The following is a 21,659-nucleotide window of genomic DNA, read 5'->3' as shown; positions in this document are numbered from 1 at the left end:
TCCCGGGATCATGTGATTCACCTTTTGTGGCCTTCTGACAAGCAGAGTAACATGGTTACTAACATGGGTTGTAAAGTGAACCTGAGAGTCAATGGGGAAGCCAGATTCACTTAACTGCAGTGATCCACTTAACAACTGTGGAAGAAAGTTGAAAATGAGGCAAAGTTCATTTAACACAGGGGTGTCCAAACTTGGCAACTTTAAGACTTGTGGACTTCAACTCCCAGAATTCCCCAGCCAGCTGGCTGGGGAATTCTGGGAGTTGAAGTCCACAAGTCTTAAAGTTGCCAAGTTTGGACACCCCTGATTTAACAGCTGTCTTGCTGAACAACAGAAATTTTGGATTCAGTTGTGGTCATAAATTGAAGACTACCTGAGCATATTTCCTCTAATCAGGAAAAATCATAACTTTTGAATCTTTGGGGGTATTAGCGGGTTGAGAAGAAAGGTTGCTTTTTAAAAAAAACAATAGACTAACACTCAAATATGTCCCCAACAGGTGGAAAATAGAGAACGGGAGAATGAAAATGATGATGTGGAAACCAACCTATTGCTCCCAGCTGGAATAGACCTCCGATGGGTTACTTTTGTTCTTAAAATCTACAGAGCTGAAGATATTCCTCAGAGTATGTATCATGGTTATCTGTTCTTAACCTGAGGTGTGTGTGTGTGTGTGTTTACTATGTTGGAAAATTGGAAAGAAATATTTGTAGATTTCTTTTTTTTAAATAAATTTTTTTATTTTTTATTTTCAAGACAAACACAACATATCCTCCTTTACATACTGTCGAAAGTGTATCAGTTGGTTACAAAAAAGCTTACGTGCATCTCTTCCACAGTCAACAAACGTACTTCATATTAACTCAAGTATTTTTATCTCAGATATTTATACATGTTACCATCATCATACCTCCATTTTCATTTGACTATAATTGTTTAAACGTCCTTCATCATAGAATATACCAAGATTTAATACATAACCACATACTGGCATTTCATTTACTATTTCTAAAATCCTCCAATAACACTGAATCTTTATGTCCTATTCTAGCTAAACATCCACAATATTCAATAACAAAATTTTCTAATCCTTCTTTCCAAATCATTATTTGCAATTTACATTCAATTTCCTTATGTTGTACCCATACCTATACAGTATATACGTCATTATCCTTATCCCTCCTTTATTTAACTATATCCTGTATCGTAACATTTTCCCCCTAATATTCAAAACTTAACTATATCTAACTTAGTTCTTTTTTTTATTAACCTTTATATATAATCCAAGATAATTTCTAATCTTCCTTTCATGGGTACCATTCAATATTCATATCCCATTATTGCTTATCATGATACTACACATTGTATACATTATTATCATTATCAATTATTTGTTTAACTATATCTATTATCACTAAATTTCACTAAGTTTAACTAGTTTTAAATTATACTCTTCCATCTATCAACCTGTATCTTTCCAGTAACAAAACAGTCTCATATCTTCTGCTATTTGTGGTATCAGTCCTTCTCTTTAATCAACTTTGTATGGACTCCTCTTAGCAACTCTTTGCTTATAAAATCTCTCACGTAGTTTCGATGCCCTTCTTCTGTTTCCTTAATCCGCTTATCTTTGATTGTCGATGGTGTTATCAAAACTATTGCTAATAAGATTTCTCTCTTTAAATCCATAAATTCTTTTATTTTTTCTTCTTCTGTATCTTGCCAACTGGGGTAAGTTTCCCCTCCATTTAATTCCTCTTTCAGTATTCCACTCTTTCCATTTTCAGAGACAAACCAATCACCATAGATATCAGCAATTTTAATTTCTTTATATTCATTTTCCTATTCAATTTTTTGGATTTTAACTGCCACTTTATTCATTTGATGAACATCTTCAACTTCTCCGTCATATTTTGCTGTTAAATGCACTAAGTCATCCAACTTCTTCTCTATCCTCTCACGTGTATTTGATGATTTCTGTATTTCTGAGAATATCTTTTGCAGACTTAAAACTTCTTTCTCCTGTTGAAATTGTGCCATAATCTCCAACTAATAAACACTGCTATTCTAGTTTAGAAGGTTTTAACAAAGATTAAGCATTGATTCACAATAATCATTTCATTTTCACTTTTCTCTGGTTAGAAATACTTCAAAAGAACATCTGTTTGCTTTTCTTCTTATCACTCTCTATAAACAAGCAGTAATTTATTATTATTCATTTATTTATTAATCATTTTTATATGCCGCACCCTCTCCACAAAGGGACTCGGGGTGGCGTACAATTTACTACATAACAAATAAATGACAAGGAGGAGATATACAAAAAGCATTATACACACACAATAAATAAATAATCAATTAATTAAAAACAGCAAAAGGCAATTAAAAAACAATTAAAACACCCAGAGTCAAACCTAATTTAAAATTGTATCCAGAGGGATTAGAATAGCTATAATTCAAGCCAGGCCGGCTAGTCGGAACAGGTGGGTCTTGAGTTTCATGCAGAAGGAGCGGAGATCGGTTGTTGTCCTGATGTTGGGGGGGAGGTCATTCCAGAGGGCTGGGCCCATCACAGAGAAGGCCCTGCCCCTCGGCGCCGCCCTCTGGCATTGCTTGGTGGATGGCACCCGGAGAAGTCCCTCTCTGTGAGAGCGAATTGGTCGCAGGGATGTATGGGGCAGGATACGATCCCGCAAATAGCTAGGTCCTGTGCCATGGAGCGCTTTAAAGATAGTAATCAAAACCTTGAAACGCACCTGAAAGACTACAGGGAGCCAGTGCAGCTCGCGCAGGAGTGGTGTCACATGGGAGTACCTCGTACTCCCCATCACTGCCCGCGCGGCCGTGTTCTGGACCAACTGCAGTCCTCGAGTGCATCTCAAGGGAAGCCCCATGTAAAGAGCATTGCAGTAGTCCAGACGAGACGTCACCAGCGCATGAGTGACTGTGCGAAGGGCATCCCGGTCCAATAGGGGGCGCAATTGGTGCACCAGGCGAACCTGGTGGAACGCCCCCCTTGCCACGGCTGCCACATGGTCATCCATAGACAGCCGGGCATCTAGGAGGACGCCCTAGTTGCGCGCCCGTTCCACAGGGGCCAGTTGGTTGCCCCCAATGGCCAGCGATGGGGTCAGCTGGTTGAACCGAGGGGCCGGTAGCCACAGCCACTCCGTCTTGGAGGGGTTGAGTTTAAGTCTGTTGTCTCCCATCCAGACCCGGACGGCTTCTAGACACCGGGACATCACGTCAACGGCCTCGTTGGGGTGGTTCGGGGTGGAAATGTACAGCTGAGTATCATCAGCGTACAGATGGTATCCCACCCCAAAACCACGGATGATCTCACCCAGCGGTTTCATATATGTGTTGAACAGGAGAGGCGAGAGGACCGACCCCTATGGCACCCCACAAGTGAGTGGCCTCAGGGTCGACCGCTGCTCCCCTGCCACCACACTTTGCGTCCGGTCGGAGAGGTAGGAGCAGAACCACCGTAAAACGGTGCCCCTTACTCCCAGCCCCTCCAGCCGGCGCAATAGGATACCATGGTCAATGGTATCGAAAGCCGCTGAGAGATCTAACAGAACCAGGATAGAGGAACAACCCCTATCCTTGGCTCTCCAGAGATCATCAACCAACGCGACCAAGGCCGTCTCCGTGCTGTGCCCGGGTCGGAAACCGGACTGGCGCGGGTCTAGATAGTCATTTTCCTCCAGGTGGCGTGGGAACTGCGTAGCCACCACACTCTCTACAACCTTCGCTAAAAAGGGAAGGTTGGAGACCGGACGCTAATTAGCTAGCTCAGTTGGGTCCAGCGAAGGCTTCTTGAGTAAGGGCCTCACAACCGCCTCTTTCAAGGCGGCTGGTAGGAACCCCTCACTCAACGAAATGTTCACCATTCCCAAGAGCCAGCCTCGTGTGACCTCCCAGGATGCCAGTACAAGTCAGGAGGGACATGGGTCCAATAAACATGTGGTGGCTCGCAGTCGCCCACGCAACCTGTCCAAATCATCGGGGGCAACAGAGTCAAACTCCTCCCAGAATGGTCTCTCAAGACTGGCCTCGGACGTCTCCCCTGGAACACTGAGGGAGATCCATTCCCTCCGGATCTGAGTGATTTTATCCTGCAGATATTCCCCAAATTCCTCTGCCCTGCCCTGCAGAGGGGCTTCCTGCAGCCTCTGTGATAGAAGAGAGCGGGTCACCCGAAACAGGGCGGCAGGGCAGTTATCTGCGGATGCAATGAGAGTGGCACAATATCGGCGTTTGGCCACACTCAATGCTACAAGGTATGACCTTAAGTAGGCTCTTACCTGTGTTCGGTCAGATTCGGAATGCGAAGATCTCCATCTGCTCTCTAGGCGTCTCTTACGGCATTTCATCATCCTCAGCTCCTCGGTAAACCAAGGGGCCAGGGTGGTTCTTTGCCGTAGGAGAGGCCGCAAAGGCGCAACCCGGTCTAGGGCCCCGGCGGCCGCACTATTCCATGCGGCCACCAGGTCCTCCGTCCGGGAGCGGGTCAGGTCGACAGGAAGTGGCCCAAGCTCCGTCTGGAACCTTTCTGGTTCCATCAGGCGCCTGGGGCGGAACCATCTCGGACATTCTGGTTCCGCCTCCCTGCAGTGGGGGGTAGTACCAGGGAAGTCAAGCCGGAGAAGTGAGTGATCTGACCATGACAGGGGTGTGATGGCTAAATCCCCTATTCCCAAATCACTCGCCCACTGGCCAGAGACGAAAACAAGATCCAGAGTGTGACCTCCCTCGTGTGTGGGGCCCTGAATTACTTGAGTCAGGTCCATGGCTGTCATGGAAGCCATGAACTCCCGAACCGCCTCGGATGCTTCTCCCATCGACGGCAAGTTGAAATCCCCCATAACTAACAGTCTGGGGGTCTCAACTGCCATCTCTGCGATCAGCTCGAGGAGTTCGGGCAGGGCCACTGATGTATAGCGAGGAGCCAAGTATACAATCAGCAGGTCCAGCTGTCGCCCTGGGCCCCACCTCACACTCAGAGATTCACACCCGGATGTCTGTGGCACAGTGAGTTCTCTCGGTTCCAGACTCTCCCGTATGATCACCGCTACCCCACCACCCCTCCCCTGGGCCCGTGGCTGGTGGAATACACGGTAGCCTGGTGGGCACATTTCCACGAGGGGCAAGCCACCCTCGTGGCCCAACCAGGTCTCCGTTATTCCTGCAAGGTCAGGCTCCCCCTCAGAAATCAGCTCTTTTATGAGGGGGGCCTTATTAACAACAGACCTCGCATTACACAGCATCATCCTTAGGCCCGGGCTCTGTCGATCCTGGCCACCTAGTATGCGGGGGTTGGTACAAATGACCGGGCGTGTCCAACAACCACGGTCTCCCAACCGACTGCAGGTATTATGTCTGTCCTCGCACCTACCCCTCCCTACGACCGTTGGTATAACACAGCCCTCTGTAGGAATGTTATTTCCCCCCCTCTCCCTCGCTCCGCTCACTCCCCTCTTGACCACACCTGTTCGCCTGGCACTAATCCCATTCCTGGTCGGTTCAACCCTCCCCTCCCCATTGGAACCCCTTAAAACTATTAAAAAACTTAAGACCTTGAAGTGCCAAGCCAAGATAATCAGTGAAAGAAAATAAAGTGTTTCGTTTCCAATACACAAAACTCTAGCCTCCAAAGTAGCAGTGTTATTGTTACAATGTTGCAATTTTTTAAAAAAATATCTTTTTTGTATTTTAAGTTGAAAAGAAAGTCCAATTCTTAAATGAGTTAGAAAAACACCCACAGTAATGAAAGAGGAGAATTTTAGACCATAGGTTACAAAGAGTAATGAAAAAAAAAAGAAACATAGAAGAAGAAGGCTTAATACATTCATTTTAAAAGTCTTACTAAATTCCATCCGTGAAGATAGCATTCCAAAAAAAGATAACCCACTGTCAAAAAACATTCCAAATTTAATTCTGCCGCTTATTTTTTCTGTTCTCCATTTTGAATTTATTTTAAGTTTTATATAGGCAGTCACTTTTAAAATGATAAAAATTCCTCACCAGCTGGAAACGCTTTCTCTTTCCATATCCTTCCGTTTTGGAGCCGCTCCGACTTCGTCAGCCAAATGGCTGGATTTTTTTGTCACCGGCTTGAAGACTTTCTCTTGGATCGATCAGGGACTTTGCAATGTCCCTGAGATCAGCAAGACATATTCTTCCTGTTCACCATCTCTGCAGGATGGTTTAGATCCATTTGGACCACCCAGTGGCAAAAGTGTCGACTGCGATCTCAGAGCATTGAGATCGTACGTCGTGTCGTTGAGACTTCAGCTCCTCCTCCATTTGTAGATTTCTTAAACTGCTACTACTGCTGTTGCTGCTAATGAGTGAATGAGTGAACCATAAGGTACAAAGAGACAGAATTACTGAGCTTAAATATAGGGGGGGGAGGGGGAATCTTAAAAACAAAAACACTCAGAACAACTAGTCTGCAATAAGAAGTGGAACAAAAAGTGGAACAGCAGCGATAGGATGCCTTGGCAAAAGCAGGGAAGGGAAATCAGAACATGGTGACTGGAAAAAAAAACAGAAAAGGAAGGGAATCAAGTAGATTAGTTGAAAACATTTGGCAAAAACACAATGTCATTGATTTGGACAGTTAACATCAAAAGGATACCTGCCAGTAGGAGTCAGGACAAAGAGGCAAAAAAGCTGAAAAAGGAAAAAACAGAGAAAGCAACAGAAACTGGAAATTCTCAATAGGTTCTTTCTTAAATTATAATGAACATTTTCAAAACTGATCAAGTGTAATGGGTAAAGATACTGTTTTAAAGTTGGAGGGAAAAGAAAAGAGGAAATGGAATCTTTGCTGCTGCAGCTGCTAAAACATTGCAACAAGCACTGCCCACTGTAATAGTTTATTGCAGTATTTCTCAAACTTAGCAACTTTAAAAAATGTGTGGAATTGCAGAATTCCCCAGCCACTAAGACAGCTCAGGAATTCTGGTGGTTCATACATCTTAAAGTATCCAAGATTGAGAACCACAGATTTATTGAATTGTTTAAGCATCTGTGGCATTTAGTGCTCAATGACACCATTTTGCATGTTCAGAAATTTATAATCATGGCTGCAAGTTCTGAGCAATAGAAAGTAACTTCTTTCATTCTCTGTTTTAAAAAAAAATTGTCCAGTGGATGATGCCTTTGCACAGACTGTAAAAGAAATATTTGGAGGAGAAGCTGATAAGAAAAATCTTGTGGATCCGTTTGTGGAAGTTTGCTTTGCTGGAAAAAAGGTATTTTGTACTAATAACTGTATTGTACTATACAGCCATGGATGAAGTGTCTTGTATAAATACGTTTTCACAGAGATCAAATAACAAAAATCTATTGTGGTCTGGATAAAATTACATTTATTTAGAAATGAGCAAAGTTACATTATTTTTATATTTTTAGGGAAATCATTGTATGTTGTTACCATTAGTTATATGCTAAATACATTAGAACTGAGCAGAAGTTATTTCAATTAATATCTTTAACTACAAAAAAAATCCATATGTAAAAATATATGTATTTTATATTGCTTGAAAAGACCTTGTCTATTAAAAGTAAGTAGAGTGACTACTTAGATGGAAGACTGCCAGTGAAGACCAGGGCTTTGGGGTAAACTGGGAAGTCAAAAATTATCCTGGCAAAAGGCATTGTCAGACTTTTTGCAAATTGTGGCTGAGAAAAGAACATGATAGTATCCAGAAGGGGTTTCTACCGGTTCGCACCGGTTCAGGCTAGTGGTAATTTGGCATGGGTCGCAGATCCGGCAGCAACCCAGGCTGGCCATGCCCCTGAACCGGTTCCCTGGTCTCTGCTGCTGTTGCCGGCATATTTTTTATTAGGTTATCATGGTCTTAGCACATGTGCAGAACAATTTACAGTGAGCTGCACATGCGCAGTGAGCTGCACACAAGCGAAGCAAACCGGTAACAACACCGGTAGGAACCCACCCCTGATAGTATCCATGTGCACATCAGAAGTAAGGCTTGACTCATACACAGCCAATCTCCTTGGGATCATACTGGAAAAGAACGGAGAAGGCTTAACTCTGTTGTACTGCAAAATTTAGCAGAATTTTTCTTTTCTTGATTTATCCTTTAATGGAATGGTTGGGAGCTTCTAGCATTCCTAGTCCTCATGGCACAAATTGGAAAGAATTAAAATTTAACCAAGATGAGCAGGGGATCAGGTTGAGGATAGTTGATATTTAGATCTCTACAGTAATTTGTATTCAGAGGGCAGCGTCTGATTGAGAACATTTGAGGCATATACAACTCATATCTGTTGAGCACCTTATAAACCAAAGATGTATCTTTTAGGATCAATTACTTATGCTAGTTCAAGACAGGAGAGACTGCTCTTTGGAGTTCTCGGCTGGTGCTATTTGCAGGACTACACACACTCTAGTGCAGGAGTGTCAAACTAGATCTAAGCACCCTGTGGGCTGGCCCTGGCCCGCGGGCCTTGAGTTTGACACCTCTGCTCTAGTGACATTTCCCCCTTTGAATCTGTCCTGCCTTATTGCCATTCAAGAATTAAGTGCCTGAAGTCTTTCTCCAGGCTCTGAGTTAGTTAACATTAACAGGATGAGCAAGTCTAGTCATACAAGTTAAAACTCAGATCTTTCTGGATAATAAAGAGTAAGGACTAAAAATTAGAATTAATTTGGTTTAAATGGAAATTGACTTTTTCTTTGGCAGGTTTGCACCAGTATAATTGAAAAAAATGCTAACCCCGAGTGGAATCAGCTTGTTAATCTTCAAATCAAGGTTAGTTCTCTAGTATGTTATTATACAACTAGGCTTTCGTATTTGAGAAAGAAGACTTCGATAAATAACATAGTTTTCTTTTTTCTAGTTTCCCTCAATGTGTGAAAAAATAAGGCTGATGGTATATGATTGGTAAGCTCTTCCTTGTTATGCAGTCAGTATTCTACAAAGCAACTATTAGAATTCTGAGAACAAATATTTTTCCATAAGCTGTACATATTTTGCTATGTTTGCGCAAGCAACGCTAATGCAAAGTATAGTTCCATTTATTTGCAAAATTGCCTTAAAATTATTGGCTTAAAATCAACAAAATTTCTTTTCATTCAACTTTATTTATTGTATTAAATTTACATAGCCACTCATCCCACATTGTGACTCAGAGCAGCAAAAACAAAAAAAAATCAAAGCGATTAAAAAACAAGACCCTAAAACTACAGTTAAAGTAGTTAAAAACTTTAGCGAAAACACAGGCCCCATGACAAAACCCAGTTTTAAGAGCTTTCCAGAAGACCAATGTGGCTGGGGCCAATCTCACTTCACAGGGAATGATCCTTCAAAGGGAGGATGCTATAGCAGGAATGGCTCTCCTCCCTCCTTGACTGACAAGGCCCAGGTTGGAACAGGTCGATGTAACCAGGGAGAGGTGGCCCCTCCAATAACCTGGCCTCATGGCATTTAGGACTCTAAAGATCACAATCAGCACTTTGAATTGGACCCAGAAAAAAACTGGCAACCAGTGCATTTTGTGGAATAGTGATGTAACATGTCCAATTCAAGAAGCATGAATAACTAGCTACCTATGCTGCTGAATTTTGCACCAGCTGGAGTTTCCAGATATTTTTCAAAGGCAGCCACATCTTGAGCGCATTGCAGTAATCCATTCATGAGGTGACCAGGGCATGAGTGACTGAGAATAAAGCCTTGAGTTTTTATCAGCAAATATTTGGATGGTTTTGTGGTGAATTGTGCTTATTTCTAGTTGATAGTTCAGATTGTGGGGAATAAGGAAGTGAGAGAAATCCCTGTTCTAAAAGAAATACTGTAGTCTAGAATGATAGGCTCTTTTTGAAGATTGCACATTGTGCCATCTGCTGGCTACCAGTGGAAGTGAAACATTCCCACATCCATAAGATATTAGCTATATGACCATCTGCATTTTCTATACTGTTGTCTTGCTAACCAATATAGTTATTGTTTCTATAATCAACACTCAGAATTTCATACTGTTCATATAAGGAAATAGGACAGATACATAGTATTCTAAATAGGAGTATTACAGATACAATATTTAAAAATAATGTGTATTTAAAATGAATATTGATGGATTTAAATGCAGGGATCGTCTTACAAAAAATGATGTTGTGGGCACTACATATTTATGCCTTTACAAAATAGCTGCCTCTGGTGGAGAAGTTGAAGGTAAGCCAGTCTCTTTTCTTACAGTAGATGTTTCCTCAAAATAACTATTACAAACTCAAGAGCAGAAAGACGATGAACACAAAGGAGAATCAATGGTATTTCCTTAGATATGGTACAGGACAATCAAAGACTTGGGGAAGTTTCCTCTGGTTGATCCAGATTTAATATTAACGTCTAAACTGGAGGAATCATGCTAATTAGTACCATGCACGTGATGGAATTTTTTTCTTTAAATAAGTCTTCTTTAAATAAGAACACTACTGGTTCTCTTATCTTTTCAGAATGATATTTAACATTCTTGCCTGGCTAAATTTAGCACTGTGAACCATGTGTATTGACTTTACTTTCAGAATTGTTATTTAGTGTATGCTAAATAGTTATTAGCAATATATCATTTCACACAGAAAGAAGCAAGATATAGTTCTAAATCAAGTCAAACAATTATTTTTAAGTGTTGTTCTTCTAAAGTAGTGTTTCCCAACCTTGGCAACTTGAAGATGTCCGGACTTCAACTCCCAGAATTCCCCAGCCAGCACTGGCTGGGGAATTCTGGGAGTTGAAGTCCAGACATCTTCAAGTTGCCAAGGTTGGGAAACACTGCTCTAGAGTTATCATGCAGGCTTTCTCCATTCTATAGAAATGTGGTATGAAAACACAAGGGATGGTTGGCCATATTCAAATTCAAACATGCCAAAACATTTACACACACACTCACAGACACATACTACCTTCTATAAAATATAAATATTGTATTGTCATTGGATCAGATGTATACTTACCATTTTTCTTAGCTTATTCTTTTGATTTCTATTTAGCAGGATTTGTTTTTCTTTTAATCTGAACATTTTATTCTTGAGGAAAAGGCATACTGATTACATATTTTATTTGTCACAGTTAATTAAATTAGTCCTTCCATATAAATGGTAGTCGTATGAAATATGCTCCAAGTCATGGAAATAATTTGAAATCTGTTTTAAATTCTGTGTGGTTTGATTGAATGTTTCTTACTTGATAATATCTGTCATTTGTCTAAACTATTCAGAATAGAGCTAGTGGTAGTGGTTTAATCTTGTTCATACTTTATCTCTTGTTGAAGTTAATGGGTAAGTCTTTTAAAGTAAAACAATAGTAACAACAACAAACCTAACATAATAGGAAACATTACGCTGACTTTTTATAGTGCTCTATGGATACCCTTGCTAGGGACACATTACATTTAAAAAAACGAGATAGGATTATTTTGAGGTGCTCCTCACTGCCCAATTTATTGTAGTCATGACAACAAAATGTATAGTTGTATGATTATCGCCATAATGATAGTGTAATTAATTGTTGTAGCTCTTGTTAAGTTCTTATGAGCTTTGATACTCCCAACTTGTTAAGATTCATTTTGAGTAAAATGTTTAATATATTTGCTGAATCTGTTGTCTTATTTGCTAAGCAATTTCTTGTCTTTTTATAAAATGCAGAGCTTTCATCTTCGGGAGCTGGGGCTTCATCATATGAAGGTTCATAATCATATCTTGGAGTGTAATATGATTTGCTTTCTTTGGTCCTAAGTAATATTTCTTTCAAATCAAAAGAACTACCCAAATTATTGCTTAAAATTGCATTAATGGCTGCAGCAATACATTTATCTTTTTGTAAATAATGTTAATCAGCTTGGCATTATTGGAAAAAATGCTTTTGGCTTTGGCATGGCTGTATATCAGAGTTTTAGTACAATTATTACTTCAGTGATCTGGCTGTACAATATCTACACACTGCTAAAAGACTGTGGCTGGTTGGTGGTTTAAATCTCAGTGCTTCTCTTGGCTCAGTGAAAATACAAACACCTGAACAGTGTTAGCCATCAAAGGTGACCCAGTATAATATTGGATAGCCCAGCCATCATATGGGGTGTGGTTTTGCGGAAAATACATTGCAATGTAACTTGGAGGAAAATGACTGCAAAATAAAGAATTGCCAGGAAAACCAGTTCATCCACCCAGTGTCAGCATTCCAAATATCATGCAGAATTAAATCAGAGTCCAAGGCAGAGCTATCCTTAAAGTTCCAATTTAATAAGACAGGCATGTTGGCAACAAACTGTGGAATCCCAAATCTGAAAACTTCCTGGGATTCCACCCAGTTGAAAGTTCGTGATCTTTTCCCCACACCCATAAATCCATCACATGGGCCAATCTTCTTCGGCCATGCTGGCATCTCCACCCAGCTGATCCGGTCAGGTGAGGAGACAAAGATGACCTTGGCTTCTATAAAAGAATGACAACAACACATTCCACAATTCTGCTCCTTTCTATTCTCCCTCCCAATTACTACACTAATGAAACAGCATAATGAAATAATAGAGAGTGTGGCAGGCCAAAGATCCTAAAAAAAGGAATATGACTGCAGGCCTGACACCCAGCTGCTGAGACTGCTCAGACACATATCAATGAGTTTGAGGCTAAATGAGCTTTCCAGGTCTATAACCCCAGGGACTTGGGTTTTATCTGTGGCAAGTCTATGAATAAAGGAGTCCCTTGTTCATAAGATAGCTAGTCAGTCATGTTTATACCATGATTTTGCTCAGTTTCTGATACCTTGCAATGGGCTTCCTTGTGTGGCCAGATGTGGCCTAGTGGCTGGCACTTCCCAACCTCAGGCATACAGTGGAATTGGCTTGAACAGCTGGAATTAATAGATTGGATGACTATATATAGATGGAAATAGTCATTAATATTTAAATTTTCTCCGTGTAAATAAAAACATGTTCTCATTTTACTAATTATTAATATTAACATTTTACCTTGCTGTAATTAGACTCAGTGGTCACACTGTGAGCTTTAATGTCTCCTAATCATGATGTTTGCTTATTAGCAAGTACTGGTGACACCGAAGTAGGTTTCCTGCCAACATTTGGGCCTTGTTACCTGAATCTTTATGGAAGTCCAAGAGAATACACTGGATTTCCAGACCCATATGATGAGCTAAATTATGGAAAGGTTGGTTCTTGAATATTTCTAGATAGTTGTTTTTTTGCAGTTTTGTTTTCACACAAATGTTTTTTGAAATTATGTTCCTTTTCATAAAAAAAGTCATAGTTTGTTTTCCAAAATGATACAGAAATGAATTCTTCCAGATTTTAAGTATTGAAATTATTTGCTTCGGCTAATGAAGGTTAAGTGTGTTGAGTTTTTTCCATTTAATATGGAAAGGAAACCCTATGCAACCCGTGCTCAATAGTAGTAACTGTGAAAGGGATCTTGGAGTCCTAGTGGACAACCATTTAAATATGAGCCAGCAGTGTGCAGCAGCTGCCAAAAAAGCCAACACTGTCATAGGCTGCATCAACAGAGGGATAGAATCAAGATCACGTGAAGTATTAATACCACTTTATAATGCCTTGGTAAGGCCACACTTGGAATACTGCATTCAGTTCTGGTCGCCACGATGTAAAAAAGATGTGGAGACCCTAGAAAGAGTGCAGAGAAGAGCAACAAAGACGATTAGGGGACTGGAGACTAAAACATATGAAGAACGGTTACAGGAACTGCGTATGTTTAGCTTAAGAGAAAGAAGGACTAGGGGAGACATGATAGCATTGTTCCAATATCTCAGGGGTTGCCACAAAGAAGAGGGAGTCAAACTATTCTCCAAGGCACCTGAGGGTAGAACAAGAAGCAATGGGTGGAAACTAATCAAGGAGAGAAGCAACTTAGAACTGAGGAGAAACTTCCTGACAGTTAGAACAATTAATCAGTGGAACAGCTTGCCTCCAGAAGTTGTGAATGCCCCAACACTGGAAGTCTTTAAGAAGATGTTGGATAGCCATTTGTCTGAAACGGTATAGGGTTTCCTGCCTAGGCAGGGGGTTGGACTAGAAGACCTCCAAGGTCCCTTCCAACTCTACTATTGTATTGTATTATTGTATTGCAAAACCTTATGTATTGTGCCATTTTTTTCAGATTTAAGTATGAAGGCTGCATATGAACAGAGAATACCATGCAAAACTAGGCAGTATGAAAAAAATGCATCTCTTGCTAAAAGACATTGTAGGGTAGAATTTGATTAATTACGTCTCTTGTTTTAGCTGCATATTTTTTCAAAGATTTCAGTTTTAAGATTTCAGCGTTTGAATTGGAAAGTCATGCACTGGATATATCAGAAAGTTTCTAGTCTCTAATAGAATATTTGCATTATTCTTTTCCAGTGTTTTGCTGGAACCCAATACACTGCTTATTTATTTACTTATTCCCATCTCAGTCAAGGGACTCTGGGTGGCAAACAATCATAAGAGAATTGGTAAACAAAATTTCCATCACAATACAAAAATTAAAATACAGCTAAAATATAGCTGGCTGCCAAGGAAAACGTCACAATCTATGGTTGTTAACATTTCAGGACACAAAACCTTATACATGCTTAAGGGGCAGGCACATAATCAGGTCTTTAGAGGATGGAAATGAACCATGGAGAGATCCAACCTATAACCAAGGGGAATTTTCCTGTCAGTGAGAACAATTAACCAGTGGAATGGGTTGCCTTCAGAAGTTGTGGGTGGAGCATCACTGGAGTTTTTAAAGAAAAGAGAGGACAGCTACATCTCTGTAATGGTATAGGGCAGCGATGGCGAACCTATGGCACGTGTACCACAGGTGGCACGTGGAGCCATTTGTCAGGGCACGCGAGGCACGCGAGGCGCTGCCCTGTCAGCTGGCCAGCGCGCATGCGTGCGCTGGCCATCTGAGTTCACCGTTTTTAAAAGCCATTTTTTCACCCTCCCCAGGCTCCAGAGGCTTTATAGGAGCCTGGGGAGGGTGAAAAGAGCCTCCCCCGCCCCCCTCCAGAGGCCCTCCGGAGGCTTCAGGGACCGTCCGGAGGCTTCCCTGAAGCCTTCGGAATGCTTAAAATGATCCTCCGATCAAACCGGAAATGACTTCCGGTTTGCTCGGAGGGTCGTTTTGAGCGCTCCGAAGGCATCAGAGAAGCCTCCGGACAGTCCCTGAAGCCTTCAGAACGCTTAAAACGACCCTCCGAGCAAACCAGAAGTGACTTCTGGTTTGCTTGGAGGGTCATTTTAAGCGTTCTGAAGGCTTCAGGGAAGCCTCCGGATGGTCCCTGAAGCCTCCAGAGGGCCTCTGGATGGGGGGCGGGGGAGGCTCTTTTCTCCCTCCCCAGGCTCCTATAAAGCCTCTGGAGCCTGAGGAGGGTGAAAAAAGCATGTAAAAATGGGGGGATCGCGCCTGTTGTGCGCGCATGCACACTGGGGGGGTTCACGCATTGCATTATGGGTACGGGACGCCCGCACACAACCCCCCCTGCGCTCCCCCCACTTGTGGCACGCGAGCCAAAAAAGGTTCGCCATCGCTGGTATAGGGTCTCCTGCTTGAGCATGGACTAGAACACCTCCAAGGTCCCTTCCAACTCTGTTATTCTGTTATTCAGCACCAGAAACATACTGCCAACCATTACAGTCCATGGAGTAATGTTGTTACATGTGCCAAATAACTGACATCATTTACTTCCCATGCAGCTGCATTTTGCACCAGCTGAAGCTTGCAAATGCTCTTCGAGCCCCATATAGAGCATATTGCAGTAATCCAGGCAGAACATCACAAGGGCATGAGCGATGGTGAAAAAGTCAATATAAATATCTAAGGGCAAATATTTCAAGCGTGCATAGGAATGTAGAATATATCCTCCTATGCTAGAGAGAGACTCACTTATATGCACACACAATCTTGGTGCTTTTGACAACTTTCCCTGGCCCTATTTATAAGAGCCAGATGTTGGCACACAAGAGGCTTCCCATTGCTTTCCACAAACAGCAGCTCAGGAGATAGTTACAATCCACAGCTGTTAACACAATCAGGAGAAGGAAGTCAATTTTAAACAAACCAAAATTCAAGGCGCTTTTAAACTTTTAAAGGCTAAAAAAAACCCTCCCATCTTACAACACCTGCTGAAACCTGTTTTCTTGGGTTCAGTAGCAAAAGCTGGAACTGCACATTGTCAATGTAGTTATAAAGCAAATAACTCTTTTACTCCGATCTGTAGGATTTAATATATCAATTGAAGAATATGGTGCTGTATTTGTAATGTAGAATATTGTGCTAACTATACACTGAAGAAAACTGCTTTTGTTGCAGGAAGAAGGTGTCTCTTACAGAGGCAGAATCTTGGTTGAACTATCTACGGTGCTCGATAGCAAACCACATGCCAATAAAATTGAAACTATACCCAGCGATGATGTGTTAATTGTAGAGGTAAGTGGCATTTTGTTTCTCAGTAAACAACTGTCATAAGAAGAAGCATCATCTAGCCCAGAGCTCTTCAATCTTGGCAACACTAAGACTTGTGGACTTCAATTCTGAGAGTTGAAGTCCACAAGTCTTAAAGTTGCCAAGTTTGGGACCCCTAAGCTAGCTGATCTTTCTTCTTTGGAACAGACTAATGCTTAGGCACCATCAGAAAATCCCAGGGTATAAGCTTTTGTAAATTAGATTGGACATTTTTAAAAAGAAAGTTTATGAAACTTACATGGTTCCCATTTCCCTGATAGGATGACTCTATGTGGCTTCAGAACATAAAGTGATAAATAGAAAAGCAATTCAAAATTTAAAACTATACATATTAAAATGTTAAAAAGCTATCAAAAAACCCAGAACCATGCAGATGGATGGCACAGAGATGAGATCTCTTTGGCCTGTCAACCTTCTCCGACAATGAGTGCTCTCCACATGGCTCCGACAGCAAAATCAAGCTTCGCCAAAAACAACAACACAATTGTTGTTTCTTGTTTTTGCCAAGAAAATGACCCCGGCATATCCATAGTGTTACCAGGACTACAAACCATCCCATAAGATGTATAAGGTTGACCACAAAATGTACAAGGGTGAACCAATTGAATAATTAGTACTGTATGTATGCCTGGAAAAGCATCAGATGTACCACCTAATATCTGCTAAAATTGCCAGTGAATTATAATTGAACTTGTTATTATTTTGACCATTGGACTGTAGAGGTCAGGATGGATGGATGGATGGATGGATAGATGGATGAAGGATGGATGGATGGATGGATGGATGGACAGACAGACAGACAGACAGACAGACAGATAGATGTGATGCAGTGTCCTAGTGGTGGAGCGTTCTCCTCACAATCACGAGACTTCAATCCTAGGTAGTGGCAGGTATTTCTCTCTCTGGGCACAATGAATAAATATCAGCTGCGAACTCTGCATTGGCAACAGGTAGGGCATCCAGTCAGTAAACCCTCAGCTCCATTCAGTAGCCCCGACTCCATCCTGATGCAAGGGATTATATTACAAGGTCATTAAAAGACCCAAAAAATAGATGATAGATAGATAGATAGATAGATAGATAGATAGATAGATAGATAGATAGATAGATAGATAGATAGATGATAGATGATAGATGATAGATAGATAGATAGATAGATAGATAGATAGATAGATAGATAGATAGATAGATAGATAGATAGATAATATGGAATACAGCGAAGTGCTAAAATACTCTTACAATTTATTGCAGTCAAAACAAATCATGTGAGACATTGCACCTGCTTGTTTAGCAGTGTTAAGAATTACAATGTATTTTCTTAGCATACCCTTCTAGAACTGCAGTTTTCATCTGCCCAGTGTATAAGGGCATCTGCAGGAAAAACCAAAATGGCAGCAGTCTGTACAATGCATGGAAAAAGGGGTGAGACTCTATTAATATGATCATGGCTCCCATCTTGACTTTTTTGACCCTACTCTGCGGACAAGACCACACAGGCTATAACTTTGAAGATGATAAAATAAATAAATATAATAAATAAAAACCATTAAGTAACATGGTAGGTAGTTATATTTATTATACTCCAACTTTTTAACTTTCATGATTTAATTTAAATTAAATGAAATTATGTTTCTATACCACTCTTACATGATTCTTTGCCCTGGTCCAGCCTATTTATTTATTTATTTATTTATTTATTTATTTATTTATTTATTTATTTATTTATTTATTTATTTATTTATTTGTTATTTATTTATTTATTTATTTATTTATTTATTATTTATTTATTTATTTATTTATTTATTTATTTATTTATTTATTTATTTATTAATTAGATTTTTAGACCGCCCCTCTCCCAGAAAGGGACTCGATGTTTGAATGTGGCCCCAGCATAATAGCAATAGCAACAGCAACAGCAATTAGATTTATATACCACTTCACAGTCCTTTACAGCCCTCTCTAAGTGGTTTACATAGTCAGCATATTCTCCCCAACAATCTGGGTCCTCATTTTACGGACCTTGGAAAGATAGAAGGCTGAGTCCACCTTGAGTCGATCAGAATCGAACTCCTGGCAGTGAGCATTGAGTTAGTCTGCAATGCTGCATTCTAACCACTGCGTCACTAAGCCTAAGTAAATATGCATCCTGCTACAGATAATAATTAATCCATTAAAACTTTAGGGTAAACTTCGGTAAACTTACTTAAATATAAATAAGCCAACATGTTTGTTGATCCTCTAGAAATACCAGCGCAGAAGAAAATACAGTCTCTGTGCTGTGTTTCATTCTGTCACCATGTTGCAAGATATTGGAGAGCCCATCCAGTTTGAAGTTAGCATTGGCAATTATGGCAATAAATTTGACAACACCTGTAAACCATTGGCATCAACCACCCAGTACAGCCGACCTGTATTTGATGGTGAGTACTGCAGTTGGGGATCCTACCATGGTGACCTATTTAAAGAGGAAATATTGTTTACATGTTGTTATATAAATCAGAGCTATGGTCAAAAAAGCAGGTAACATTTTGATGACACAGTTTTGGTTACCATCTTGACTTTTTTACTACACCTCTAAATTGTATGAAATCTCAATATCTCTCTCTCTCTTCCTCTCTCTCCCTCCTCTCTCTCCCTCTTCTCTTTCTCCCTCCCTCCCTCCCCTCCCTCCCCTCCCTCCCCCCTCTCCCTCCCACCCTCTCTCCATTTGATACTTCGTTATTTGCTTCCAATTTTTAACCTACAAAATTAGTACTAGCACTTAGATAACCTTAGCTGATCTTGAAAAGAGCTTGCAGGTCAAACTTACAATGAGAAAACACCAGGAAATCTAAATGCTCTAATTAGGCTAGTGTTTCTTTAACCCCACACCTTAAAGATGGGTGGATTTCAACTTTTAGCCCAGGGGTCAGTCATTTTCTCTCAGCCCATCATAACCTGTGGGCAGAGGTGGTATTCAGCAGGTTTTGATCAGTTCTGGAGAACCGGTAGCGGAAATATTGAGTAGTTTGGAGAATCACTAAATGCCACCTCTGACTGGTCCCACCCCCATCTATTGTCTGCCTCCCAAGTCCCAGCTGATTGGGAGGAAATGGGGATTTTGTAGTAACTGTCCCCTGGAATGGGGTGGAAATGGATATTTTACAGTATCCTTCCCCTGCCACGCCCACCAAGCCATGCCACGCCCACCAAGCCACGCCCACAGAAGTGTAGTAAAAAAATTTGAATCCCACCACTGCTTGTAGGGTTTGTTCTGGGGAAAAACTTGAGAAAGAAATGCTGTGTATGTATATTACTTTGAGCTCCTGAGAAAAGGTGGAATATAAATCTCATGAAATAAATAAATGACTATTCATCTAGCAATGTTTCATCTTAGGAAACTATTATTATTATTTACCATGGGCAAACACAAAGCCAGTAGTAACATTGACTTCTTACTGGGAGGATATAAGTCACAGATTGGATCCTTTAAACTTGATTCTTGCCATGATAGCAAAATTGGTAAGTAGCCTGGAGCTATTTTAATCAATTATTATTATTAACTATTTAATGTTAATGCATGTATTATGAATTTCCAGCATTAGATTTATATCCAGTTTCTCAGAATAGGCTGGTCATACAGCATCTTTACCTTTATGGCAGGGGTGTCCAAACTTGGGAACTTTAAGACTTGTGGACTTCAACTCCCAGAATTCCCCAGCCAGCCATTCTGGCTGGGGAATTCTGGGAGTTGAAGTCCACAAGTCTTAAAGTTCCCAAGTTTGGACACCCCTGCTTTATGGGCTGTCTGTTACCTCTAAAATAACTATGCTATCCCCAGTTACATTATTACAATTTCACAATATATCACTATACATAAGAATGCCAAAATTCTAACAGAGATTTTGTGATATTTCAGAGTTTTCATTAGTATAAATCATAGAAATCTTGTAAGATTTCAGGCAAGGGAGAAATCATTGAAGGTCTTAAATGTTATTGACTTCTGTCCTATATAGAGATGTACACAATGTTTGTAATAAACTTGAATAACTACGGTAGGTCTTTCCAAAGTCATTTTGGTGAATTATAAAAATGAAGCTGGCATTGGCTATTCAATTCTTTCCCTTCCTAGCAAGCAAACCTGACAGCTTTAAAATCAGGAATACAAACAAAGATGGCAGAAAATCAGTTGGCAGAGATATGGTTGAAGCTGATCGATGAACTTATGGTGGACCTAAGGTAAGCTGTCCTGTATCTTTCTTCTCTGTGGCTGCCTCAAAATTAAGATTGCTAAGAATTCCTGTACCTGAGAGCCAGTTTGGATTAGTGATTAAAGTGCTGGACTAGAAACCAGGGGATTGTCCTGCCTTAGGCACGAAAGCCAGCTGGGTGACTCTGAGCCAATCATTGGAGACTGTGAGTTCCAATCCTTCTTTATACATGAAAGCTGGCTAGGTGATTCTGGGCCAAACAGTCTGTCTCAGCCTACATGAAAAAGGACATCCCCTCAAAAATTACATTATGGGTGTCAAGAGAGGACCATTCCAATGTTGAAATACAACTGAGGCTGAGCACTTACTATGCTTAAGCAATGTGCTAGATATTTGGAAGTGCAACTAGATCAATGTTTCCTACCCAGACACATGTGCTACCTATATCTTCCTTTTAAAGCCAGCAAGATACTTGAAACAAAAACTCCAAAGACAACAACTGTTATTGAAGATATTTGTAGAGAGAATAAATCTTGACAAACAAAATGGAGGCTTCACCCTCTCTCCCACCAAACTTTTAGATATGAGGAGGATCAAACACAGTTCATCTGTACCTAATTCTATGAGGCCCAAATTGATCCTCCCTGCCTCAGACAAAGACCCCTACGATTCCATCAAAGTATAGACGCCTCCTCACTAGCTCACAGCACAACACAAGGGCAATCCTTATTACAAACTAGAGAAACTCCAACCTTCCATCCTCCAGGTTCAGAGAGCACCGTAGTACTCCATAATGTTGAGATCAGCTGATGATCTCAACATTATGGAGTACTACGGTGCTCTCTGAACCTGGTTGTTTTGAAAACTAAACTTGGTTTTCAACTCGGTTTACAAGTTTTCAATTTGGTTGAAAACAATAAAGGATCAAGAATTCCACAATTCAACCCTGGGCTACTAATATTTTCTATTGTGACCTC

At 40.8% G+C, this 21,659-nt stretch overlaps 1 protein-coding gene across 2 annotated transcripts in view; it reads left to right on the top strand.

The window, feature by feature from the left end:
* Positions 1-21,659, top strand: part of MYOF (myoferlin) — a 116,988-nt gene that overhangs the window by 41,994 nt on the left and 53,335 nt on the right. The window contains exons 12-22 of one of the 2 annotated variants that reach the window (XM_081953909.1): positions 500-626; positions 7,159-7,262; positions 8,718-8,786; positions 8,875-8,918; positions 10,123-10,205; positions 11,675-11,713; positions 13,068-13,192; positions 16,340-16,456; positions 18,735-18,912; positions 19,869-19,993; positions 20,604-20,710. In XM_081953909.1, coding sequence (XP_081810035.1) covers positions 500-626; positions 7,159-7,262; positions 8,718-8,786; positions 8,875-8,918; positions 10,123-10,205; positions 11,675-11,713; positions 13,068-13,192; positions 16,340-16,456; positions 18,735-18,912; positions 19,869-19,993; positions 20,604-20,710 — 1,118 coding nt within the window. The remainder of the gene's footprint in view (positions 1-499; positions 627-7,158; positions 7,263-8,717; positions 8,787-8,874; positions 8,919-10,122; positions 10,206-11,674; positions 11,714-13,067; positions 13,193-16,339; positions 16,457-18,734; positions 18,913-19,868; positions 19,994-20,603; positions 20,711-21,659) is intronic. The other variant, XM_081953910.1, reaches the window with a different exon arrangement.

Source organism: Natrix helvetica (assembly GCF_964273705.1).
Source record: "Natrix helvetica genome assembly, chromosome: 5".
NCBI lineage: Eukaryota > Metazoa > Chordata > Lepidosauria > Squamata > Natricidae > Natrix > Natrix helvetica.
This window is presented reverse-complemented; position numbering and strand designations above follow the sequence as displayed.